Consider the following 27,521-nt stretch of genomic DNA (forward strand, 5'->3'; position numbering starts at 1 on the left):
GCTGGGTGATTTGGATAATCTAATCTTAAATGATGATATTGAGGAGCTATTCAATGACCAATCTAATCCACATGAACCAGAAAAAATATTAAATGTTCGTAATAGACGAACAAGGAATACTATTTATCAGGAATGTTTGGTTAAGTGGAAAGATTGTTCAGAAGAAAGCTCAACATGGGAGCGAGTAAGTACTTTAAAGAAAAGGTTTCCCGATTTACAGTTAAACCCTCCAAGTATCGTTTTCGAGGACGAAACCGATTCTCAAGGGGAAGGAAATGTGACATTAAAAGTGACATTTAATGTAACGTTAAGGTCACAAATATTGAATGTGACATTAAAGTGACATTTAATGTGATATTAAGGTAAATCTAGGGGAACATGCACGAGAATGACCATCCGGGCTCTTGGGCGCCCGAACGGGGTTAAGGGGAGCCTAGAGAGTAAGAGAGTCCAAGAATAGTAGGACTCACAAAAAGTGGACGGCTGGCAGAGGAAACAGGGAGAGGGGTGCCAGCACTTATCTAGGCGTGGTTGGGAGGAGGAGGAGGACTCGTGCTCAGAGAGGTTTCATCGTTTTTTTTTCTGTCTTTTCCGAAGCCATCTTTCAAGAATCATCAGACTACCATGGAGTCCACATAACATATCAAATTTTTGCCACTGAGTATAATCTCATCCTTATGTATAGAGCTCAGCAAGAGGTTGAAGATAAGCCTGAGTTCTCTCCTTTAGATTTGGTGCACATAACTAATGATCTTTCAGGACCTTTAGAATCTCCACTACAAACTGCCGCAAGTGGAACTTGGCTCTGATTACACATCACTTTCACCATACTTTTCTCCAATGCCAAGTACAAACCCCAATTGTTTTAGATTCTATGCCAACTGATTTTGTATTTTTTGTTGGATCAAGGGTTGTCAAGAAGAGACTCTTGAAAACAGGCTTTGGTTTTTGAGTAATGAGGAAGATAGATACTTCTTCATGAACTCAAAACTAGGTAAGAAGCTAAAAGAAGAACAATATTCCATCTCTTCCTTTTCCTTGAAATGATTTTATTTCTAATGGTCAATATGGAGTAGATGCATCTTCATCTAATGCACTTAATGGACAAAAGGAACCAATCATGTTTTCCACAACAAGATCCATCACAAATCCATTTGGACTCCTAGCCATCCCTCCCTCATCTTCGAGTGCACATTTCTCTCTGTTTCCATTAAGTGCACCACATTATGCACCAGGCACCACACTAGGGGATTCTACATTGTTACTCTACATACTCATTTCTGAGTGGTGTACAAGTGACAAAGGCTCGACCTCCCACAGACACTTTCGAGTTATCCTTTTGGGAGTGCATCCCAAACATACTAGAGTGTGGATTGTTTGGTATCACAGTTTGCCTCTATGGTATTACCTAGTGGACCATTCGATCATTACATTGTACCCTAGTTGACATTTGGACGAGGCTATTGTATCCTAGTGTCTCCACCTACACCTATGGTATTATATGGACCTCGTTTTTGTACCTCCGCAACAATCGACACTCATTGGACATCAATGGCCTATTTTTTTCTATCCACCTTTACCCCCTACTCCTTTTTATCCACCCTCACTACCATCATCTTATCCTCCATCTTATCTGATCTATCTATCTTCCTAGACACCTCATGGTTCTAGCTCCTCATCTGCCAAGCATGCCTTTAATGACAAGACTCGTTTCAACGGGTCAAACTACACGACTTGGTTAAATTTGATGAGGCATGTCTTAGACTCCTAGAACGTATGGGATTTAGTGCAGGGGTTGGAACCCTAACATGATCCCACTCTTGTTTCATATGAGGTTGTCTGCTCATGGAAGGTTCGTAACACCTCCACTATTGTTGAGCTTATGCAAGGCTTATTACTTGAGTTTCACTCTAAGCTTTAGCATTTCAACTTAAGCATCTGAGCGTAGGGCACACTCGTTGTGTGGCTCGGGATAGGACCCATTGCATCAATCTGGATCATGAGCTCCAAAACTTCAAAATCACAAACAAGGATGACTTGAAAGTCAAGTTGGTTGAGTATCAACCTCTCCTTGCGGAGTTCTCAACCACAGGGGCTTCTACGTTCTCGGACGATAAGGTTACTATATTTTTTTAACAAGATGCCATGAAAATATTTCCATTTTGTGTAGGAGGTGATTTCACAATCTCAAATGCCCATATTTTTTGAGTTTGAGTGTTAGCTGTTGCGCTATGTACGATTGTTCTATCAATTTCATAACATGTTATCGAATAAGGAGCCTCTAGTTGTATCTTCTTAGAGGGCGCAATAGGGCAAGGATAAACAAAACTCAAATCAAAATCACTCAATCTACATTGAAAACTTGGATGGCAGAGTATACCTAAAAACAATACGTATTATCAACATTGTCAAAAGGTTGACCATTATGACAATGAGTCTATCTAAGGAGAGGCAAACAACCCAAATCCAAGAATCAGACCCCCGTACCCTAGTCGGGTAACCCCCAACACGGGAAGCAGGGTGGTGGCAACCCTCAGTAGGGACAGTGGCGAGGCCAGACCCACCTTGCCACCAATCAGTCATCACAATCGGCGGACTACTCAACTCCAAAAGTTTGACTGGTTTGTAGAGGTTTACATTGTCTCCTTAGAGACATCGGATGGCGAGTCTCGTTAACATCTGTGAGCTGCCTCCTAACAAAATTTTTGTAGAGGTCTATTTGTCACAGTCAAGTACGCTAGTACTTGTTTGGCTTGTGAATAGTGGAGCTACCCATCACATGACTCCTAGAGCGGATATTTTCATTTCCCGAGCCCCTGCATCTAGGAGTATTCTTGTAGGAAATAACTCCTCAATCAAGATTCAGGCCTATGGTCACATCAGTTTTCCATTGATCTGGGTCGAGATCTCACTTCGTTGGATGATGTTTCTCATGTTCCCCAGCTTGGGATGAACTTGTTGTCTGTTCAACAACCTTGCCAGTTGGGACGAGCAGTTTTCTTCACAGTGACCACAATTGAGGTTTTAAGACTCTTAGACTGGTTTAGTGATTGCTTGTGGTAAGGTACATCCAAATGGCCTTAACCACATGACACACTTTCTTATTGAGCCGACTACCGATGATTTGGAATCTAATCACTTCCACTCTTTGGCCGTCATATGGGAGCCCACAAACTCTGAGCATCTTTGGCATTTTTGCTTAGGACATCTTGGCTACTACTCTCTCTATGAACTGTCGCGTCAAGGGATGGTTAAGGGTCTTCTACGCCTAAAACTATCTCAAGAGGTTTGTAAAGCATGTCCTTGGTAGTCTATCACTCATGTTACTAAACCCCTTAGGCTCATTCATGTAGATCTTTGTGGTCCCATATCCACTGTTGCCTTAAATGGTGCATTGTACTTCTTTTTGATAGTGGATGATTTCTCTAGATACATGTGGATGTACTTCGTCAAGCATTAGTCGGATGCTTTCACTTATTTTAGTGCTTGGGTGTTACTGGATTCATAACTAGACTGGTCATTGTGTGGATACTATGAGGAGTGATTTTGGTGGCGAGTTTATCTCCCACGATTTCTATAAGTTTCTACAAGAGTAGGGCATTGTATGCCAACTCACCTCTACCAACTCTCGTACACAAAATGGAGTCATAGAGCGTAGGAACTGGATAGTCTTGAATATGGCATGCTCTATGTTGTGCGCAATAGAGCTCCTTGAGCGGCTTTGGGTCGAGGTTGTTAACATATTAGTGTACATCCTCAATTGATGCCCGATTGCGGCGGTACCTAAAAGACTACGTACGATACATTTTTTGCCTCTCGACCTGTGATTTCTCACGTTAGAGTTTTTGATAGTTGTGCTTATATGCACACTCTTGGTGACAAGATAGAAAAGCTCATCCTTCGAGCAGATCTCTTGATTTTGTGAGCTATTTGTTCCAAGTGAAAGCCTATCCTTTGTTCGATTCTCGGATGAACAAGGTGATTGTTAGGAGGGATGTCATCTTTGATAAGAGGGGCATAGTGTAGTCCTTTGCATGGACTCTTTGTCCTCACCTTCACTCACATCATTTGAGATCATTCCTCGAGCCGGATCTATTGCCCGCTCTTGATCTTCCTACATCAGATTTCACTCCAAAGGGCCGCCTTGGAAGGTTTGCTCAGCTCGCTCCATAGGCTTCATATGCATCACTATTTACAGTTGATTACATTACACATTCTGAGTTAGATAGTGGCAGAAGGCTTTCTAGGCTTCTCTGTGGTGTAAGGCTATGGAGAACGAAGTGGATAGTCTTGATTGCAATGGAACTTGGACATTGGTGGATTGTCCTCGTCATAAACTGGTCATTGGGACAAAGTGGATTTTTTAGGACCAAGCTAAAGGCTGATGGTACTTTAGACAAATATAAGGCTCGCATTGTAGTGCAAGGTTTTAGGCAAAAGGACGGCATTGACTATGAAGAAACCTTTGCATCTACCACTCAATTGATATCATTTTGTCTGCTGGTTATGCTTTCCCGCTCACTACGGTTGGCTGATCCATCGGATGGATATCAAATTACCTTTCTAAATGGTTATTTGGAGAATGAAGTCTATGTAGAGTAGCCTCCCGACTTTTCTTCCGCTGACCAAACTGACAAAGGTATTTCATTTGCGGAAAGCTCTTTATGGGCTGAAGCAAGCACGGAGGTCTTGGTACCACAAGATGGATGAGTTCTTACGGACTTATAGATACCATTCTACCTTCTATGATCCAAATCTACATGTGTGCACCACTGGCACCCCTTGGACATGGCATATGGTAGCTCATTACCATTTCACTAGAGAGCATGTTGATCTAGGTACCGTTTGCCTAGATTTTGTACTATACATTGATAACTTAGTAGATATTTTGACCCTATAATATTTTCTATTGCGGATTGACTTGGGTATACCCTCCTCTACTTCTTCAGATTGATGGAGAGAAGGTACTCTCCTCTTACTTCTCCTTCTAGTTTGAGAGGGGGCGGTTTCCTTCTCTTGATAGTGATTGTGATGATGCTTACGATTTTTCACTTTCAGACATTTATTTATTTTGTGTTATACATTATGGACATTTATAACTTCATCCACACTGTCAGGATGACATGATTGTAAAAGAGTGCTTAGACAACTAAACATTCCTCTGCGAGGGCACTATCTAAGTGCACCGTTGTATCGCGTTCTGTATGAGCATGGATACTTGTATCTTCCTTTGCATTATCCCATGCATTTGCATTCTATTCATGTAAACGTGTATCTGTGCATATTGATCCTTTTCGATTACCCTTGGAGTGGTCGACTTCGGATTCATCATATTCGTAGCATTGCATATGGTAGTCTCTAAAGGCAATTCTTTTCTGTGCTTGTATACTTGCTTTGCTTGTCTTGCTTGCTTACCTGTCTTGCCTTTCTCTCCACATATTCTTCATATGATTGGCACACATACACACACACACACACTTAGAAATCCGTAGGTATCTATCCTAGTAGTGTGTGGGATTGTTCTACTTGTTTTATGAAGGCAGTGGGACTATTCATCATTCTTTTCCTGTACTTTGAGACACATTGACTCCTTGGGATGAAAATTGATTTGGAATTATCACTTAATGCTAAATCTTTTGTATAAATTACACCAAAAGCTCTCAAAAAAACACACACATATACACAAAGTCTACTGTTGATTCCATTCTCCTTGGTAGGACTTGGTAGGCCCCTGGGCAGCTGATGTGCACCCTTGGTCTTATACCCTAGCCTCTTTGGGATGATCACTTGGGCTTCCTTGGTAAGATAACTATCGTCTCTATAATCTTAGTAGGTCATTGGGCAGTCGACGTATACCCTTTGCTTGATGCCTTGGCTACTTTGGGATGAATCGCCTTGGGGTACAGAAAATAAATATCAAGGGATTATTTCTCATGGCTCAGTTTTTGGACCTAAGAGAAGACGTTGAGCTAAAAATGCATTAGCCTGACTTAAAGAGTCCCAAAACACGCTTAATTAATGAAGAAACCTTCTTATTTTAAAAAGAAATGCGATCCTAGAGAGTTATTGTGTCCCATATGCTAAATCCTAATTTGGGTGCTCCAAACTTTCTATAAATATAAATGCGGCCCACCACTCTCCCTTAATCTCATTTCTATAGGTTTCAAGAGCAGTATCTCTGCTGTTCCCACCCCATTCGCAGAGGACATTGCAGTCAGAGCCTTCCATCACAGTTTGCTATCATATGGTGCCTGTTTGCACCCTCTCTACCTGCCGCCTACCCCCTGGAGCTATTGCCAACATCAGGAAATTCGCGTTTGTTGTTGCCAGGGCCAATCACTATCATCTGCATCTAGTTGCCATTAGTAGGAGCTATCGCCATCATCATCCTTCTTGTGTTTACAATCAGTCTCTCTCCTCTAGCTATTGCCATCAATATTTGTGCTGTCACCATTAGTTTCCACCTGTTGCCCACCACAATCAACTGGCATTTACGTATTCTGCACAATCACCAACTTTTCTCTCTTCTCGAGTACCTGCGTTTGTTCTCTCTCTTGCACTGCTGTTTGCATTAGATTTAACCTTCCTTGGCTACGTTTGCAAGTGTTCGACACTTGAAGGTTACCTTTGTTGCGATTTGGGATCCATTCGAAGTACAACACACTCTATAGCTCATAACCTCTGCCTTGATCTCAAAGATATGAGAGTTCAAGGTTCAATATTCACTACATAGTGTGTTTGTTGCATGAGCACTGTATATTTATAATTCATTCACTTTATTATTCATTGTGTTCATTGTCTGTGAGTTATCCTAATACAAACCCTAAATCTGTCCTGTATTTATCAGTTTATGCTTTGTTGTACAATTGGTTTTGTGTTTTTGCGTTTAGAGCATTTCTTAACACCATTCGAGGGATTCTAAATTGTTTTCACTTATGGATTACACCACCATCCTTCTTCCATGATACTTTATCACCTTTCCCTCATCATTGACATCCTCGAGTGGATTGGTAAGCTTGTACTGGTTAGCGATTATTGGGTGTACCATCCCTACTCTTGTCTTTTGGGTCATTGTTACTTACTTGGCCGCCACTCTTACCATTAATTTTCAAACAAAAAAGAAAAAAATAGCCTAATGTGGTTTCATATGCCTCCGTAGGGCTTGGTAGGCCACTCAGCAGCTAACAAGTATCCTTTGTTTGATGCCCTCTCCTCTCTCAAGCAACTACTTGGACTTTCTTGGTAACATAATCATTGTCTTTGTAGTCTTGATAGGCCATTGGGCAGCTGCCGTGCACCTTTTGTCGGACGCATTAGCTGTATTGGATGGGACGGCTCAGGATAAAACTTGCTGGCCTCTTCTTTTGGCTCAATTTTGGGCTTGAGAGGGGGTATTGAGCTAAAACATGCTTTACACTTAATTAACATCTTTAAAGAGCCTCAAAACAAGCTTAATTAATGAAAATTGCAAAATTGGTGTGCAGTTCAAGAGAGTTTTAGTGATTCCCAAAAACCCTAATTTTTGGGGGCACCCTTCGACATCTATAAATAGACAATTTGCTCACCATTCAGTCTCACTCCTCTTGTGTAGATGTCAGCTATTGGCCTTTATCCACATGGCGGTCCTATCCTTGCGACCGCTGCCACACCTTCCATAGCTCCTCCAATGCTTGGCGTCTTCATCCATTGTTGTCACCTAGTGTTTGGCGCCCTGCCTCTAGCTGCATTCAGCATCCTTGTCATTTCTAGCCTCTTTTGCTGCTTGTGTTTGGACTCTACGGTTCCAGGCATCAGGTGCCAGGCCTTCCTCTGCATTAGGCGATAGTCTGTAAACTGCGTTTGGCCCTTCTCTCCACTTGGCAGCAGATGGTGGCCATCTCCATCCTTCTAGTAGCACCTCCATTGCTGCGTTTGCAGCGTTCTTCTACTGTCCATATCATCAAGCATCATCCAGTGTTGTTGCCTTAGTCTCCTAACCCTCTAGTGATCAGCATTTGGTGTTTTCTTTATCTTCTACTCTCCAACTGGTGGTCACAGTTCTTGGGATCCGTCTCCAGTGGATATCACTCTCCGACACTCCATTGCTCTGCCCTTGGATATTCTTCACACTCTTATAATCATTTACAGCATTCATTCATTTCAGAGTTTCTTCTCTTTGTGTTTGTGTTTGTGTTTGAGTTTTGAGTTTTGCGCTTTGCATTTAGGATTTGAGTTTTGCTTGTCATTGTCTAGGTCTTTGTGTTTTAGTTGTGGTCATACATGCTATATTTCCTTAGTGTAAATCCTAGTATATCTTGATAAGGAACTGCATACAGGGATGTATGACACAACTCCTTATGGTATGCAACAACTAATGCGTGGTGTACAAGGCCCAATGTAATTGGGTATGGTTGGTAATATGCATAAAACCCATGTATAGCAATGTTGGTATGATGTTGGGGCACAAAGTGGTAAGTTTAGTAATATATATATGTAGCCCAATGTGTTTGGGACTCATGGTATTAATGCTGGTCATGCAAATGCTCCGTATAGTGTTGGTCATGAGGGAAATTGGAGCTATCAATGCATGCAATGCATGGAAAAATATAACTTGGTATGGCTAGTAGTGTGCAAATTCCCATGCACAATCATATTGCAATGGTCCAAATTATGCAAACAAGAATGTTATCTAATGCATCTAGTGCTCCTAGCATGTTAGTTGGATATAATGTTACATATTAGTTAAGTTGGAATTGCAACAATGTGAAAGTATAAAGAATGGCAATGCTTCAGAGGGAAAAAGACCTAGAACCTAGTGGAGGTTTTGAGGCAAGTAAAGTTAGAGGTAAAGTTTTTATATGCTTCTTGGTGAAGCTTTAGCATTGTTTCACTTATGAAAGAATGCAACTGGATGGAGGAGGATGACCTGGTAGATTATCCTCAGTGATACACTTTACCTATTTTAGTTAGAGCCGATTTTGGATTGGGCTATTTCAAGTTTAGGAGAGCATAGAAGGTTCAAAGTATTGTCTCCTGCTGAATGGGAAGGTTGCATCTCCACCCCCTAGTGATGGACAACTTAGTTATGTAGTAGATCTTGGATGTACTTGGTGACAACTTTTTACCATTGGGATCACTATTCAGTGCGCTAATCATTATGAGTCCGTATACATATAGTATGGTTTGTATGTAGGCTCTGAAACTATACAATGGCAAGGTTATTGACATGTATGAAAGACATGAAATGTACATTTGGATGTGATATACACTTGCAAGACATGTATGGGATACATGGATGGCATGCAATGTACATTTGCATGTGATAGAAGAGAAGTACAATTGCATAAGTTACATGTGATTTGTAACTAATGTATGCTTTATATGACTATCATGTGGTACATCATTGCTATGAGGTGTTGTTTATGCTCAGTTTATGCATGATAATGCCTTAGTGATTAGAACAATGTTGGGTTTTGGCACGTGGATGCATCCCTTATGTTTGTGATAGTGGTTATGATTCATTTGTGTGGTTTGTAGCTTGTTTAAGTGATTGGAATTTCACATGCAAAGGGCATGAGTATGGTTAATTAATAGGTGCACATGTTGTTTGACTACGATGTCAGCATGTATTTTTAGTAGTGGCAATGGATGTTTTGGCACATTATAGTGTGATTTCAAGGATTTCAAAGGGGTGGTTTGTCACAAGGACGTGAAATTTTATTACTTTTCTTAGCATTTTATTAAAATTTAATTAAATGTACTAATGTGACTTGTACATGTGAGGTGCAAGCTAATTATTTCACAATGCGGGGCCTAGGACCATGAGATATTAGTTGGATATCAAAGGCAAAAGTTTTAATAAGTTATATTTGACAAGTGCTAGTTCGTACAGAGTCTTAGATTTGGGACTAGACTACTTTATTGGTCACTAATGTTAGTGGTTGTGGTTTACATGCTTCCTTTGCTAGTTAACATGTGGTCAAGCTGAGCAATTCTATAGGTGAAATGGTTATCAATCCTCAAGCTACTGTGCATATGTGCAGATATTACTTTATGAGTTTGCTTGGGCTGCAATAATCTCTTTCAGACAAAATTTTGGCATCCGTTATTTGTTTTGTGAATTGGTTAAAATTCAAGTTTTGCCAGATATAACTAAGCAATTAGATGTAGACGTATGAAGTCACTTGCCCAAAGGACAAGAATCCTAGGCAAGATGGTCTCACTAATGAGTTCTTTGAGACACATGGAACTCAATTAGCCATGCCTTTGACGGCTCTATGTTGGCATGTTTGGATAATGTGAAAGATGCCGGCCTCTTGGAAGGAGGGTGTTGTTAAACTAATACTCAAAGTACCGTTCCCTTCTACTTTGAAACATTGAGACCGATTTCCTTGATGAGCAGTGTGTAAAGATCTTTACGAAAGTCTTGGCTATTAGATTCCATGAGTATCTTCCTAACATTGATGGATTTATGAAAGGAAGGAATATTATCCATAGTATCTTGAATGTCCAAATGGGGATAGGCTATTCACATTGCACAAAAAATGAGTAATTGGTGATGGTTCAATTTGATGTGCTTTGGCTGATGAAAACTTTATATTTCTAAAGCCTGACCATGATAATATTCGGAGAGCAATAGAAACATGTGACTTGCTTGCCCTTGCTTCAGGGATTCACATTAATGCCTTCAAATTGGCTGTTATTAGCTGCACAGAAACTGAACTTCATGCCTTCTGCCTTGGGTTGGCAAGATGAGGTGGTTCCTTTGGAGACATTTGGGCCATCCTTTGGGGTAAATGTCTCTGCTAAGAAGTTGCTTGACTTGATCTCTACATGCATCATAGCTATGTTTGTATATTGGAAATTGCAAGCCTGGCCTTTCCATGTACGTTTGAAAGTTGGTCAGACAATTATGGTGCCAATGGTTTCATATTTTTTACAAGTGCTTCCTTGGTCAAAGTCTCGAATCTTGTTATGTGGGAAATCACTCAGCCTATTCGCTTCTTGATTTGGAAAAAGGTTACTACATGATTGGGCATTTCTTGGATCTCCTGCAATCACTTCTGCACTATGGAAAAAATGGAAGCTGGGGCTGTTTTGGATCTGGAGACACATATGATTGCTCTTCATTGGCCTCTGTTTTGGGCTGTGTGAGGGATGGCAGCCCTAGTCTTTGATTGCTAGGTTTTTATCATAGGTCATTATAGTTCTAGACTTCTTGAAGCTACAACTGCTGACCCCCTTTCCAAAAACCACCCTTCTTGTAGCCACATGTCTTGCCCAGTGGTTGCCACAATTTACGTTGCCACAACCTTTCTCGCTTCTCCTGTCTTGCCGAAGTCTTGGCTATCCAATCCTCACCTGTCATCAACTGTCAACACAGTCCTTGTGAACCTCTCCCTCATTAGCGCACACTCTTCGGCCTATTGTCTTTACCTGCTCATCCCTATCGTCACTGCTAGTGCTTGCCTTGCTTGGCTAGAATTGCCACTGTGCCACTCTCCCCCCCTTCTTTGTGCCACTTCCACATGTTGCAATAGCCCAGCTCTACGACATCCACTCTGTTGCTTATATGATTACTTAATTATGCACATTGTATATCACCTTTTCCAATCAGAGTTTTACTGATTTCGAGTGCACCATTTGACTTACAAGGGGTTGATTCTCAATCCAATGAAGGGTGGATAAAGTATTAAAAGATATTGGATTTTGCATTGGCGTCTTGAAAGATTTTTGATTTTCAAGGATCCTCTTTCAAGCTTCTTAATGATGTCTGATTGTACTAATACAGATCCAGGAAAGCAATTTAGATCTGGTCCCTGTAGGAGCTGATGGATCTAAACATCTCAACCTCTCATTTGATGCTGCAAATAAGCAAACAGCTGAGCTAGAAATTACCAACAAAGCTCTTAAAAGGAAATTGAAAGAAAAAAACGCCCAATTGAACAAGATGTTAACTCAACACACAAAAGAGCTGCAACGGCTTCAGAACTCCTCAAATCAGGCAGATCAAATGAACAAACAGTTAGCTAGCAATCTAGCCAGTACAGAAGCAAAGCTTTCAGAAGTTCAAACACATTATGATGGCCTGCTTACATCTGCAGAGTGTCAACTTAAGGAAGCATTAGCAGATGTAAGTAGCCTGATTTGTGAGTATTATTCTAGTTGTTTTGTATCATACACAAATATGCTTCCGTGATTGCATGCTTGCTCACAGATTTTTTTTTCCCAATAGCATTCTTGCTTTATTACTGTTTCTAAAGTTGAGGTCTATTCACATGCCATCTGCAGCTTTTCTGTACAATATGGGGCCAAAATATGTAGTAGAACATTTGCATCTTTGTTCTATTCATACCTGTGAATCTCTTCTTCATCATACAGATGAATTGGAAACAATATCATTTTAGCATGCAAGCATCAATGCTGCATTGGACATGCAAAAGGAGGGTCTAGTTGATTGATCTGTGGGTAGAAATGCATCAGGACTTTAGACACAAGACTTGAGTCCAAAAGTCATATATTTTAAAGCTAGTCCCATGACTAGCAGGGTTTTTCCTGGATCCATGGATATCTATTAGAGGAGTTCTAGGGTTTTGGCTTGGAGCAAAGACCATGACTGATACACAGGGTCAAAACTTGGTATTTTGGCAATGAAGGCAGGTGTATCATCATGGAGTAATATATGATAGCATGAAAAACCAAAAATTATGACTATGTGGTTGTTTTGAGGGTAATGAGCTTGAGGACCTAGTATCAATCCACTGGGATGGACTATGTTGATCTTCTAGAATGACTGGCATATGATGTGCTTTGGATTGAGAAGAAACTGATGATGTGGATTGGGGATTAGTGGCCCAAGCTAATCCTGATGTGGTAGGATGATGACATGGCAGCATGCTTTAAATCAGCACCAAAAGCTTGCATGCAGATAAGGTGGTGGAAAAGCATGTATGTGCTTTGCTTTTCGTGGAAGAAAGCAAAACAATTATGTGGATGACAACAATGAGGACCAAGAATCCAGGAAAAGCAAAAGCAATTATGACCTGTGCAAGGTGGCAGCTTTGGTGGACACCAACTTGCAGGCAGAGGAAAAACAGAAGACCTAAATATCCGGTGTTGCTTTGTTGAGGCTACCATGGCCTTGGCAATGATGAAAAGGAAGAGAAAGCTTAAGTTTTAAAGCTAGGGAAAAGCGAAGAGCTTTATGAGCATCCCAAGGAGTATAGATGGAGGCACTGCAGCTATGATGAGGGAGGAATCCACGAAGAATATGAGATAGAGGTGAGCTAGTGTGGCAAGAGTGTTCTGGAGGTGAAGAGGAGAAGAGAAGCGTGGATGTGCTGTGTTTAACGGAGCTGAGACAGCTGTAGGCCAGAGTGTTGAAGCTCAAAGATGTGAAGATCATGGTGGTGGTCTTGAAGACTGAGTGTGTGTGGAGTTGAAGAGTTTGAGGCGTGTTCATGGTGGTGTGGATGCAACACATGGAGTCGTCCTTGCAGATTGTGAGATTTTGGAGTGTTAGATCTCCCTAAGATGATGTGAGGATTCCTACTTGCCCACTTGATTTGGAGCTGCAGAGGATTCCGATGCTGATGCTCTTGGTATATGAACATTGGGTGGAAATTTTGATTATCCTGGATGAGGATTATGAGTACAAAGGTGCTATTATTTTTGATGTTGAGAGTTGCTTTGTGTTTATTGTGTCCAAAGAGAGGACACTATAATCCACAGATTGAGACCTAAAGATTATGATGTTCTACCCTGTTTTGAGCTACAAGGAGGCTATATGTATTTTTTAGCACTGGCCTTGTTTCCCGCTTCTACTGGTTTATGTGGTATGGTTTTTGTAGTCAATTGGGAGTTCTTGCATGACTAGTGACTTGGGTGGTGTTCTGTATCTCTTGTCTTTTCAGCATCACAGCGACATGTAAAATGATTGTGCCCCATCAACTCACTTGATCTTGTGCTCTCAAATAGACGTCAACATATACATTGGTTCTTTCTTAGCCTTTCTTCCCAAGTTACTTATAGCTATTTGCTTAGGCAGTTGGCTTGCATTTGATTCCACATATAGATTTTTTTTCATATGTTTCTAAAGGCAAATGTCGACACATAGCAAAGAATGATTGGAGTATGAGATGGACTCTATTGTGCAACTACTTGCAAATTACTTGCATAGAGAAGGGATTGAGGTAGTGGGTCTACCAAAGGAGGAGCACTTCAAAGATTGGATTAGGACCTTGTGAGTGGATTTGAAGGAACCATTGTTTGGAAAATCCAACTTCTTTGACCAAATTGTGGAGGATCTAGATGAGCAGGATTAGAGTACCACGTCAATGCTTGAAATTTGACATGGACAAGGGAACACTCCGACCTTTCTCATAAGCTTCTAGAGGAGACTAGGATGCCTTTAAGAAGAAAAACATTGCTCTTTTCATTTGGCTTCCAGCACATCGTTTTAGGTGAAAGAGAACTTTCTTTTGTTTGGCTTAAAGGCACAAGTTAAAGTAGGTGTGTGGTTTGGGAACAATAGAAGAATGGTCCCCTATTTCCTGTATTAAGACCCAAGTAAACCCAAAGAGGTTGCATTTACGATATTAGTTTTGCCTAAAAGGTATGTGGGAAACATCGTAGACTACTATTCGAACCACAAAAATTAAGGCATGCCTTAATGTCAAATTGGCATGGATTAATCCCGATTCCCTAATATAGACTCATTAATACAGCCCCAAAAAGCCATTAAAAGCATTTCCAAAAATAAGAGGTTCTATTTTGAACAGTGGGAGAAATGCCCAAAAATTCTCTATAAAAGAGTATATTGTGGGCATCCAGTCATCATCTCACACTTTTGTTCTTTCAGCCAGCCATCTCCACCTCCATCATCTGCTGCCATTTGCTATTCATGTCCCGTTAGGGGCTGTTATTATTGTTCCAGGCTGCTGTTCTGCCTCGGAGGTACCCCCTATGCTGCCGTAGCTGTCATCTGCTACTGCCTACACCTGCTGCCATTACACACAACCAGATTTGCTTTTTCAGCTAGATTTGGATACACACGCCACTGGAGACAGTCACCAGTTGTTGCCTCTGCAAACATCACCATGTGCTTCTGCGTTTTTGCTCAGTAGTCTGTGTTTTTACTGCCTGAAATCAGCATGTTGTCATTGGCATAATCTGCATGCTCTACCGCCAGTGCAGCTGCCATCTTAGTCGGAAAATGTTGCATTTTACTGCCCAGAGTCATCACCAACATCATGCTGTCCAGAGGATAGCGTTTTACTCCCTCTCCTACTGCACACAACATCATCAGTTGACTGATCCTTCTGCTGTGTTTTGGGATCCATCTCGGGTACAACCCTTGCTGACATCCTTCTCTATCTACTTCTGCCCCAATCCTTGAGAGACTCAAGTTCGAGGCCCCTCATTGAATCATTCATATTCTTCATTCATTCTCATTGAGCAATTATAGATCGCATTCTAGGATATCGATGGACATTATAGTACGTTGCATTATAGTAGGTCAAAATTGGTCTCTAATCTCATAGGCAAAGTGGGAGCTTATTGCTAGCGTCATAGTGGTACATTTGGATAGCTAGATGTTGTTGGTCCACTAGGATATCTATGGACATTATAGTAGGTCGCATTATAGTAGATCAAAGTTATTCACACACAAGATTATTCTTTACTCTATCCATGTGGTGCTGATACATTGCTGCATGCTTTAGTGGTGCAGGGCAAGCCGCAGCCTTCAGAGCTACAAATGAGTGTATGCAGCTCAGACAACTTGTTACCAACTTGGGTGTTAAACACTCATCCCCTACCACTATTTACACTGATAGTCGGAGTGCTTTGGCAGTTGCAATGAATCCAGTCTTCCATCCTCACAAAAAGCATGTTTAAGTGCATTATCATTTCAGCAAGATCAGCTTGGCGTATGTGGTTATGCAAGGTAACTTGGCAGATTTATTTATGGTCCTCACTCATGAGAAGCTTGAAACTTTTTACAAACCTTTGAACGTTCTATCCTTTCGAGCTTGCTTTGCCGTATCCTTGTACTTGTTCATGCCATTACTCTTGGAGGGATTTGTAGCATATCCTATGGGAATGATGTGTGGATGCACTTTGGACCATGTATTCTTTTGTATCCCCTTGTCTTTTAATATCTTTAATAAGAGAGCTATGAGCTTCTTTCTTGCTTCTACATTGTACTTCTGTTGTTTCTTGTGCTTTTGCTTCACACTCTTGCTACTGTTTCCAATTGGAGGGAGGAACTGCAAGGGCTTTAACAGCTAGGCACTGCGTGCAGTATTGTGCAAACTGGAGGGGGATGTGAGCAATGCATGTCCTAGGTGGAAGGTGGGCAGAAGGGATAGAAGGCTGTGGAACCAGTCCATGATGCCCGGTGGTCCAGATCAGCTACTTGTCATGATGTTGTGGATCAGCCAAACAGGTTTCTGTTCTGTGTATTCAAAAATGAGGGAGAAGGTGAACTATATGTCACGTAATGGAACGCTTGATTTCCACTTTGAAGGGTGACATTTCCTCACTGGTTGGGTGAAGGAGTGGTAATATGCACCAGTATAGTGAGAAGCTAAGATACCAAGTACTCGTCACTCTGGTACTAGTAGAGACAGGCCACCTAAGGAATTTAGCCACTCAAACATATCCATATGGAGTTGCCACTTCTAGGTAGATGGGGCTGACTTGAAATGTTCATCATGCACGCAAGCCACTTCTCGATGAGGATCTCTAGCCTACCCTTGTCTAGCCACTACAACCTGTGCTCTTTGGTCTGGGTCTGGCTCTGGCTCTTGATTTTGCCTCCACATCTGATGGAGTAATTCTGTCCAGTTGGAAGAGCCTGGCTCTGGCTCTTGATTTTGCCTCCACATCTGATGGAGTAATTCTGTCCAATTGGAAGAGCCAGACATTGCTCTTGAGTTGCAGGTGACAAATATCCCTACCTTCAAAATGGAGTGGGATCTCTACATGGTTTGCTATGCGTACATTTGACCAAAGTCCTTAGTAGAAAAAATCTTGCAGAAAGAGCTAGGTGCACTGCAGGAAACATCTGTACATGAAGCAGAGGACTCAGCAGATCACACAACTTTGCTTCTTCCCCCCCTATCCTAGAACAACGCTGACAAATAGAGGGAGGGTTAGATAAGCTGTAAGGTATGCTCCTTGATAAGGAAAGGAGAGCTAGAAGGGGGCAGGGAGGAGGAGAGATAGAGCTCGTTAATGGGATGGGGGAGGTGGAGGGTGAACAGGGAGTACAATTGCCACAGGGCTGTGCAACACTGACAGCCTGGCTTGCCACTGAGCACCTACCAAGCGTACTCTAATTCCTTGCCACTACCACTATGATGCTGGATTGTGGTGAATCCCTCGTGTGCCTCATATGGATAGGCTCTGCAAGATCTGTGGTCCCCTGCTGCATGGACTTCTTTTTTTTTTTGCAAGTAAAATGTGGCTAATTATATTACTCAGAAGGCTGAATACAATGAAGTGCACATGCTCAACAGACTAGCTAGAGCTGATGCAAATCACAAATCCATCATGTATACAAGCCTCTCAAGGCAGTCTGGGGGACATGGGGGCAAGAAGCCATGGAGGGGGGGGTGTATCGCCATGTGGGGTTGCCCACCTGCATCTTGAAGAACAGGTCATGGCCACCCCAAGTGCAACAGACTGTCTAGAGCTGATGCAAATCACAAATCCATCATGTATACAAGCCTCTCAAGGCAGTCTGGGGGACATGGGGGCAAGAAGCCATGGAGGGGGGGTGTATCGCCATGTGGGGCTGCCCACCTGCATCATGAAGAACAGGTCATGGCCACCCCAAGTGCACAAAAAGTGAAGCTGGAGTTCTTGACGGGCTCGAGACTGCACCTGCTCCCATGGACCGCGGAGGGAGTGGATGATGGAGGTCCAAAGCTCTGCCAAAGTCGCATATATTGAAAGGCACTCCTCGCCAAAAACCACCTGACAGTGTGGCTTCCAAATGTGCCATCCTATAAGACTTCCTATGGTCTCCCATACCTCTGAGTGTTTTGGTATGGGCTTCAATAGTTGGCAGATGGGTAAAGCCTCCAAGCCGACCACTGCACAAGACCTAGCCTTGATGAGAAAAATCGTGTCCTGCATCCCAGCCTCATACAAAAGATGACGGCCCTGGCTAATTGCCGGCCAACAAAAAGTCCCCCCACGAGATACATCTAAGGTTGGGTGCCACACGACGGAGAATACAGCAGGCTCCTCTCCACATGAGCTATGCCTCCTCGCAAGACCAAAGGCAGTGCCTTGGAGTTTCCAAATGCTGCTGTGCCAATGCTTACAACCTCCATCGTGCTGCATCTAGGCCAACCAACTAGACCCCCATGTGCCAAAAGCCAAAGGAAATACGACACCCTCCTTGGCCTCCAGCTATCCCATAGGCAACGCCAGAATGTCCAACAAAAGGCATTCGTGATGCTATGCTCCGCCCAATATCTCCTATGCGAAGGTGCCCAATCTATGTCTTCCTGCATCAATACATGTCTACCAATCGTGGCTGTGTACTCCAGGAACCTCAGAGGCTTCTTGGCGACCGCAGTGGCCGGCCATAGCCACTCTCCAGGATCCCACTCCAACTCATCAAGTGGCTTGCTCTCCCATATCCAAAGGCGCCACTCGCGAAACTCCTCCCAGAGCACATAAGGGTCCATTCGGCAGGTCTTCCCTTGGAGTCCGACCACACAAATCCTCCTCCATGAAAGGACAAATATCTCCTCATCCTGCTGTCCTCTGTCAAGAGCCAGATACCCCCCATCTTGCACAGTAAAGAAGGTCCCGTAGGAGGCACCACCTACTCTACCTACCATCTGTAAGGGGATACTTGCTGGTGAGAATCTAGCAGCCCACACCTTCCCAAGCTCCACCGGCTCTTGGATCGGGGGATCTAGCCACTCCTCAGGGATTGCTGAGTCAATCTCCCTCCTCCTTAGCTCAGCTCCTCATCCTTGACATCGTGATGCCCGCTGTAACACCTCTTAACCCGCCATCCTATACACCTCCCTCCACGTCCTGATAGTACGAGCAAGGCTAGCCTCCCAGCCAGCCCACTGGATGTGGGATCGCTCACCTATCTATATCCCTATCTATATCCCGTCCTCATCTCTGACTTGGGGGTTCCAAACCATCGGCTGGGCGGTCTATCTCCTCTTAGCATCTTGGGGGTCTCTGAACTAGGGCCTTGCAAAGGCCCTACCACACTGGAAGTAAACTGTGGAGGAAGGAAGATTTGGTTGGCGTGATCTAGACAGTCATGAAGATCCATCTTAAGGATGGCCTCCAACCCCCGCCAAGCCTCTATCTGCACTCCTGGAGACCCTCTTGCAAAAGGACCTCCAGGTCTGCTTGCCTGGTGTGAGACCACAGACCACTAGCTTGCCCAAAAGGGCCAAGCTTTGGAACTCTAGGTCAATGATCGTAAGTTCTCCCTCAGACTGATGCCGGATGATGATCGCCCATACCACCTTGGCCCGGGAGTCCCTGGAACCGTTTGAGCTAGCCTAGGAAAAATTCTGCACTAGGCGGCAAAGCTGAACCACACAAGATAAGAAGAAACACCAACAAGAGGTGATGTACCAAGCCGTCGCTAGAAGGACCTGGTTGACCACCAGGGCTCGGCCTGCTAAAGAAACTGTTGGGAAAGAGTGATGTCTAGCCCCACCTGGAACCCTAGATATCGGACGGTCTGCCCCTTGCACACCCATCCAAACCCCAAATGGACAGCCCACTCCGTGCTGGAGTTAGGATCTGTAAGAAAACCAAGCGAATTTCGCCAGTTAATTTTCGCTCTAGCTACCGTGCAAAATACCTCCAGAGCTAGTCTCACTCTCTCCAGCATCAGCTCATCATCCTCTACATAAAGAGCGGTATCATTTGCATGCTCTGAGTCCAACAGCTCAGTCTCCTCCCTCACCGGAAGTCGCAGGCTACGTAGCCCGCTCACTTGTGAGCGAAGGAAATAGGACATCGCCTCCGCAAGGAGTAGGAATAGATATGGGGCAAGAGGGTAGCATTGTGGGACAGATATCTCTAGCCAAAACTCCTCCCCCTCCTGCCACCAATGAGAACCCTGCTAGTAGCCATGCGTGGGGGAAACCCAACCTCGCCATGGTGCCCTCTAAGAAGTTCCAATCAACCCTGCCATAGGCCTTCTCAAAGTCCAGGAGTACTACCAATCCCTGACCACTATGATGAGCCAACTCGGTCGCCTTGAAAAAAGTGAATACATTGTCTAAGACACTCCTATCTTGGACAAAATTTGTCTAGGTGTCATGATGTCTAGAAGCATGGGGCAGAGTCAACTCCCGATCATCTTGGTCAGGGCCTTATAGGTTACTGCCAAGACAACAAGGTGATTGGTCACCACTGGGATAGCTCCAACCGATCTCCTCCTTTGGAGAGGAGATTAACAAGACCTGCCGATAAACTCCCTGGTATCCGTCCTGAGCTGAAAATCTCCTAAAAGGCTAGTAGTAGGGGGTCCTTTACCACCTCCTAGTAGGTAGTGAAGAAGGCCTTAGAAAGACTATCCTCTCCCGGGCTTTTTTGTTCATCTTGTGCATTGAAGGCCTTAGCTAGCTCCTTCTCTGCGAAGGGGTCTAGGAGGGAGCGTCCCATCTCCTCTGTGAGCAGGGGCGGAATGCAATCCCAGACCTGCTATCTACATCGCTGTACTCTGGCTAAGACTGCCTCTTGGTGAAAAAGCTGTCTGTAGAAGTTAGTGGCAATCTTGAACACCTCATATGGGCTAGAGTGAATCCTCCCGTATTGATCACAAAGGCTGCGAATTTGGTCTCCTGAGGTGCGAGGCTGATGCACCTGAAAAAATTCCATGCACATCGTGTCCCCCTTCTGTGCCTAAAAAGCTGTTGAGGTACGGAAGAACTCAAAGTGCCTGTCCTCAAGGCCGGCGAGGGCTGTCCGTGTGCGCACCTCCTGCATTTGGAGAGTGGGATCCCCTGGTGCTTCTCGGAGTAGTCTCTGCATGGCAGCTAGGTCTCGCCGGAGTGCACTCTTCTCCTATCAACTCTACTGCCTAGCATGCAAGGCTACCTCCTAGCAGATCATGCTCGACTCAGCTAAGGCCTCTGCAACCTCCTTTGCGATCCAGTCCCTCTTGTTCCACTCTCTAGTCCAGAGCTGCTCAATCTACCTCCTCCCTTCTATAGATCGAGTCTAGGATCCGACAGGATTGCGTGCCATGGGCTGAAGCGGGAGCATCAAGAGTGAGGAGGAACGGGCAATGATCAGACAAAGTGGTACCAGCCAGCTGCCCTACTTGGCCTCCGTGAGAGCACCTCCACTCTCCCACATAGAACTTGTCTAGTCACTCCAAAAGAGCTTTGCCCAACTGCCTGTATCCCCAAGAGAAGTCCAACAACCTCTCCCTTCTGTGGAAAGGTGGGTCCTGCCAAGCATCACGTACTCCTACTGTGAGGAGGAAGACCTCCCATGCCTCTTGCTCCTCCCCTGCCATACCCTGATAATCTCTGCCTCTGCCTTGTTGGTCCTCTAAAACCTCCAAGTTGTTGAAGTCTCCTCCAACAATCCAAGAGTCCACCTTTGGAAGTCCTGTTACGATCTCCACCTAGAACTTGCTGTGTGCCCTAACCTTAGTAGGATCATAAACATTGAGGACTCCAAGGCACGAGTCCCCTATATCCAGTCTGATCCATAGGACCCTCCCTACCACAATCATCTCGTGGTCTCCTACACAAGCGATGAGGCTCGAGCCAATAGAGGTGCATACGGCTCCACTCCTACCATGGGCACCGATGGAGTACTCCCAATAGGTGTGTGAGATGCCTAGAAGTACCTTCCCTACCGGATGAACCTGGGAGGGGGTGAGCTTGTGCTCCTAAAGAAGTAAGATGTCAATCCTTTCGGCAAGAGCAGGCTGCAACTCCTGCCGAACAATCAATTTCCTAGAACCACGTGCCCCACTGTAATGGAGGCTGTTCACGTTCCAGGATGCTAGGTGTAGACTCATGGAGAAGCTTGTGATTGGCTGAACAAGCATCTGTTCAGTGTGGCAAGTGCTGATAAAGAGGAAGAGCTATGGGGCGTATATGAGCCAAGATAAGAGGCACAACTCTGTACACTAGTAAAAGTGGGCAGCTTGTGCGAGGGGCCACTCGATCACATCCATTGGTGAACTCCACTGTGGAGGGGCTTGAAAAATAATGCTCAGATGTGGGACCTCGGCTCTGGCCCACCAGTTAATGTCCATCATGCACCCTAGCCACTGCTGGGAAAAAAGTGCTAGTCCTCCCATCCACTGGGAGATGTGATCTACAACCTGGCCCCTTACCTCCTCTATCTATGTCATTGTCTAGTCTCCTGAATGAGAGGTCTCAAAGAAAAAAGCATAGTTTGGTCCATTCGGTGGTGCTAGTTAATGGACCTTACTGCTCCTTGACTTGCGGACCATGAAGATCCCCACCTCCAGAGGTAGTGGAAACTCTTTGTGGTCCACAATTCTCAAATAAGACCACGTACCACTGTGGAAAAACTCATGGGGGAGCAATTGCGCCTGTTAAGGAAAGGTGTGACGGGCGGTTGGACCAGATGAGCTAGTGGCTATGTGGGGAGGGGGGGGGGGGTTGGGCTGCTAGTGAGGAGAGGCTATGGGCGTGTGGGGCCCGTCACGTCCTGTGGGAAGGGGGGGAATGGATGGGGGGGGCGGGGGGGGGGGGGGGGGGGGGTGGGGGGTGGGGAACACATGTACTGGGTGAAGATCGAGGGGGGGACTGATCGGTAGGGGAGAAGGTGGGGAAGAGGACGAGTAAGGGGTGGTGGGGGATTGGACATATGAGGCGAGTGTGAGGGGGGGCGAGTGGCCCTAGAGGGGGGAGGCTATGGGATAGGGTCACCGGGGGATCCATGAGGGGGGGGGGGGGGGGGGGGGCATGGGAGCTGGGGGATCTTGGGTGGAGAGGTTGAGACACCTCAGTGGGTGGAGGGGGTGGAGCCCTGTGATCCTATTGGGTGGGACGAACAGCAGGGTGCTGCGGGGTGTTCTGCCGTCGCTCGCCCTCCTGCTCTCTATTGTCGTGGCTGTGTTTGAGGGGCTTCTAGCTAAGGCCCCCCTTGCCATCTCCCTCTCTGTCTCGTCACTGGACCTGTATGAAACCGTCAACATCCACTTGTGGTTCTGCCGGTTGAGCTGCCTTGGCTACGAAACGCGTGCAATCTGCTGCCTGATGCCCAAAGTCATGGCATTGCAGGTACTGGCCAAGTTGCCCTGTCACAATAACCTACTATCTGAAAGAGTGTCTACGTGCCTCAATCTCAAGAAACTTGGGTATGTTCTTTGTATCTTTTACAGCCACCCATACCTTCGGGACTCCTATGGCTATCACTACATCCGTGAAGGAGGGAGGAAGAACTATGCCAAAAAGCCATCCAAAGTCCTCCACTAACTGATGATACTCTACTGCTAGTCCGGGGAATAGAAGGGTGACTGGGTGTCTAGGAAATCTATTGTGGAGCACGAACTCCTCCACTGTGAAGCCACTATAGCAAGGAACCATGTAAATGACCCCCTTTGTGGAGGCATAAGGTGAGCTATCCACTAGCTCACAGGCTGCATCCACGGAGCTGAGTCCAACCATGAAGATCCCCTGATCCATGAGAACTGCCTCCGCAATCTGCGTTGTGCCAATGTGCAGCATGGAGTGAAGCCAATCCCGAAGCTAGGACCTGGCTGGAGAGTGTCCTAGGACCTGTCCATAGATTGCTGTTTCTTTCAATTCCAGTTCTGTGGCATGGACGGAAAGGAGCCGTTCCTCAAAGAGGACGACGCGCAAGGTGTTTGACTGGGGGGCACTTGCAAAATGCTCCGGCGTCTGACCAGAGGTTTCCATTGCGTGTCATTACTAGGGGCTACCAATCTAGTTGCTGTGATACCGGGGGGAATGTTGCAGATGGAGGGAGCAACGAATGCCAGTGGTATGAACGTGCAGCATAGGATGGAGGCACCAGAGCAGATCGACTGGGGAGGTCTTTCGTGCGTGAGGCAGAGGGCAGAACCGCCACAGCAGGCCGCATGGACTTCTGCCTGAGTTGTCAGGCCAAACTCTTGACACCAGAGGGAGTGGTGTGCAAAATTCAAATGATCTGTGGCCAAGATTGAGGTGTCACCTGTCACAATCTCGATGGCAAAGGGATTTTGTGTAGGTCCATTGGCGCCAACCCTGGCTTTGGGGCACCTGCCCTGATTCAAGCATTTGCAAAAGAAGCAGGAAAAAACTTATTGATGAGGCACCCTTCGTCCTCTACTAGATGATTGTACTCCACTAAATCTAGGAAGAGGAGAGTGGCCAGGTGACAGGAAATGCTATGGTGCAGGTTGAATTGATCCACACTCAAGCCTTTGTACTGAGGATTGGCATAGACGACCCTGATGTAACTAGAGAAGCCTTGACCAACTCCGTAATGGTGGACCAGGAAAATCCATCGACCAAGCTCTCAGGAATGTATGAGGCGTGGATTAGAAAAGTGTTCTTGAGCCAATTGCAAAGATGAGTCTGTTAGGGTAGTGTCCCACAGATCTGTGCAAGGCTGCAGTCTTGGAGTACTGCTCCATGGCTTGAACTACCTGGAACCAGTCTTCTCTGTAAGGACAACATGCAAGGTAAATGACTCGGAAATGACGACGGTTTTGGCAACATTGAGCAATGCACAAGAGAAATGGGAATAGGAGAAGCCTGTATGGCAGGCAGGTGGAGGAGCTGAAACAATCATTCTTTAAATTTAAGTAGGTGTTTTGTAATCAACTAGCATTCAGTTCTGTTTGAGAGGTGTGCAGTTTTGTTGCATTTGCTAAATGCAAAGTTAATTTCAGTCTCATCAAGCCTCATGGGGTTTTGTTAAACATTTTGGTTTGGTGAATTCCTACTCAAGTACTGTTTCTGCTTAGACGGAGCTCTTCAAGAAGACAGTGGATGAACTGCACCAAAAACTTTCTGAAAGCGAGAAAAGATTACTGGAGTTCAAGGATTCAGCAGAACAGCAGGAGTGGCAGCTAACAGATTTGAAAAAGAATCTCCAGGAGTTGCAAAATGAGAAAGGTACTTTAGCAAAGGATAAAGCTGACCTTACATTAAAACTGCAAGACTTAAGCAAAGAGCTTAATGAGCAGACAGCTCGTGTCGCTGAGTATCTCAGTATCAACGAAGAGCTTTTGGAGTTTGCACAAAGGAAAGAAAATGAGGTCTGGTTTCAGCTGTTTAACTGTTCAGGTTTCTCTTATGATGAAAAGTGTTCATAGCACCAACTGAACAGATGTTAACTGCTTTATTACAGGTGAATTCTCTCAATCAGCAAGTTCAGATTCTTCAACAGCAGGTCACAGACAAGGGGAATGAAAATCTGAAGGTACAAAGTGACCTTGAAAAGGCAAGAAAAGAGATGAATGAGGTGCAAAAAACATACAACTCTCTTCAGTCTGAACACGAGGTTTTGAAGGCTAAACTTAGTGAGAACAACCTCCAACTGCTTCAACAGGAAGGGACAATAGGAACACTCACTAAGCAAATGGCTGATATAATGGAGGGCCGTGATTCAATGCTGGAAGAGGCTGCCCAGTTCCACGGATACCTGCAGAATGCCAAATACAAGGAGTTTGAACTTGAAAATGAGTTGAGACAATCCAATCTTGTCATAAAGGATCTTGAAGAAAAACTAAAAAAGATGGAATCTGAAATGTTGAAGTCAAAATCAGAATTGGCAGACACAAGAAGGCAAAATAGTGTTATTCAGAAACTAGCTGAAGATAAGGGTCAAGAAGCTCTGGACTTGAGGAAGTCTGTTAATGAGCTCAGAAAGAAAGTTCAAGATTTAGAAGAAGAAGTTCTGCTGAAGGAAGGACAAATGGCAATACTGAGTTCATACCGTGGGGATCCAGAGTCAACTTTTTAAGGGCCGCTTTGGGCTGAAGCTTGCCCTGTCACCGCAAGGAAATGTTTTCGTATACCCTCCATTTGTAAGCTTATCACAGCTGTTCTACATCACAGTTTTCTGTTTTTGCAGTTTGGGTGAATTCATCATGGGAACTGCAGTCCGTTTGTGATAAAAAGAGTGGAAAGCATGTTTGCTTGAAGGATCTTGTTCATCCAAATCGTGCAAGTATGAAGCTAATGTTGATGGCAATGTTCATAATCACCCAGCCATTGTACCCATCAAGGATATGGAGGAAGGAGAATGAAGCATGTGCATTACCTTCAAGATTAGCTGCCTACAACTGTTTAGCGAATCTAGCATGTGTGATTAGCAGAACGGAAGTGCCATTGATATTGTACAAGCTTATAGTTTCCTTGTTCAACAACAAAATTCATGAATGAGAAAAACTGGACGACTGCAAATTCTTCATATCAGTAAGGAACTGAAAAGGTTTACCTTAGGCGAGTCTCAAAGGTTGTAATTCTTGTAAAAGGTAGTGCAATGAACTTGCATCCTTCAAATCTTTGGACTACAACTCAGCTGTTTGCCATCACTCATGGTGTATGGTTGTGCATGTGCTCCATGTCTAAAGTCCTGGGGGACCTTGTTATATGTTAAGATCCTTTATTGTGGGTAGTGATCTCAACATTAGAACACATTTCAAATACAAGTACAAAGCAGCCCTGTAAGGGACTTCCATAGCCAAAATATACACAACATCAGAACCCATTTAACATAATGGAGTGGGCAATTGCAATGAAAATGGCACTGGCAAATGATGCAGGGAAGACGAAACTTCATGGATGTTCATCTGAATTTAGTGCCTTGCGTTCTTACTAAGCCTGAAAGCAAAACCGAAGTGCTTGAAAGGATTTCTGTACCATTCCTTTCATGGAGTACTCCACTCCCGTCATCCTAACTGCATCTACACTGCTTTTGAGCCACACCCGTTTGTATTCATAGCATCATGCAGGATCCAGCGAATGTCATGGTAGTGAGCCCGCCATACCCATACTCCATGGCTCTTAGAGTAGTGATTTGCTTGTATTTATTAATGGCTCGTCAGAAGGCAAAGTAGCAATGTCCTTGCTCAGAAATCTTACTGTATGGATTACACTGCTGGATATTTTCCATAGTCGCATCGGTCTCCATGTCTTCATTTCATCAAATGTCCCTTTAAATTGAAGCTCAAAACACTAATATAGTATTGGGTGAATCATGCAAACGTAAAATGCATATACAACAATGAATGTAATCAGCTATAGTTTTAAAGGGAAATATTATTTGAGTCTAATATAGTTTTGGGTGAATTATGCAAACGTAAAATGCATATACAACAATGAATGTAATTAGCTATAATTTTAAAGGGACATATTATTTGAGTCCAATATCAACACTTGCCATGGGTATTGTCGTGGCTGTTTTTCAAATGCGAGAGTGCGATTCTCCTTTTACTTGAACCAAGCTCAAAAGAGCGAATAATGAACCAAACAACAAATTCGACTATTGTCAACTTGTATACATGAAGATTGGCTATCTAACATGATCTT

The 27,521-nt window shown here is 44.3% G+C and overlaps 1 protein-coding gene across 2 annotated transcripts in view; it reads left to right on the plus strand.

The window, feature by feature from the left end:
• LOC148017584 (uncharacterized) overlaps positions 1-27,139 on the plus strand; it is a 121,338-nt gene extending 94,199 nt beyond the window's left edge. For both annotated transcript variants that reach the window (XM_087662928.1, XM_087662929.1), the window contains 3 exons: positions 11,771-12,112; positions 24,950-25,243; positions 25,336-27,139. In XM_087662928.1, the coding sequence (XP_087519054.1) occupies positions 11,771-12,112; positions 24,950-25,243; positions 25,336-25,950 (1,251 nt within the window). In that variant the 3' untranslated portion in view covers positions 25,951-27,139. The remainder of the gene's footprint in view (positions 1-11,770; positions 12,113-24,949; positions 25,244-25,335) is intronic.
• The last annotated feature ends 382 nt before the right edge of the window (positions 27,140-27,521 follow it).

The sequence above is a fragment of the Lygodium microphyllum genome, chromosome 22 (assembly GCF_053477565.2).
Source record: "Lygodium microphyllum isolate KBCC chromosome 22, Lygodium_microphyllum_v1.1.10, whole genome shotgun sequence".
NCBI classification, from domain to species: Eukaryota; Viridiplantae; Streptophyta; class Polypodiopsida; order Schizaeales; family Lygodiaceae; genus Lygodium; species Lygodium microphyllum.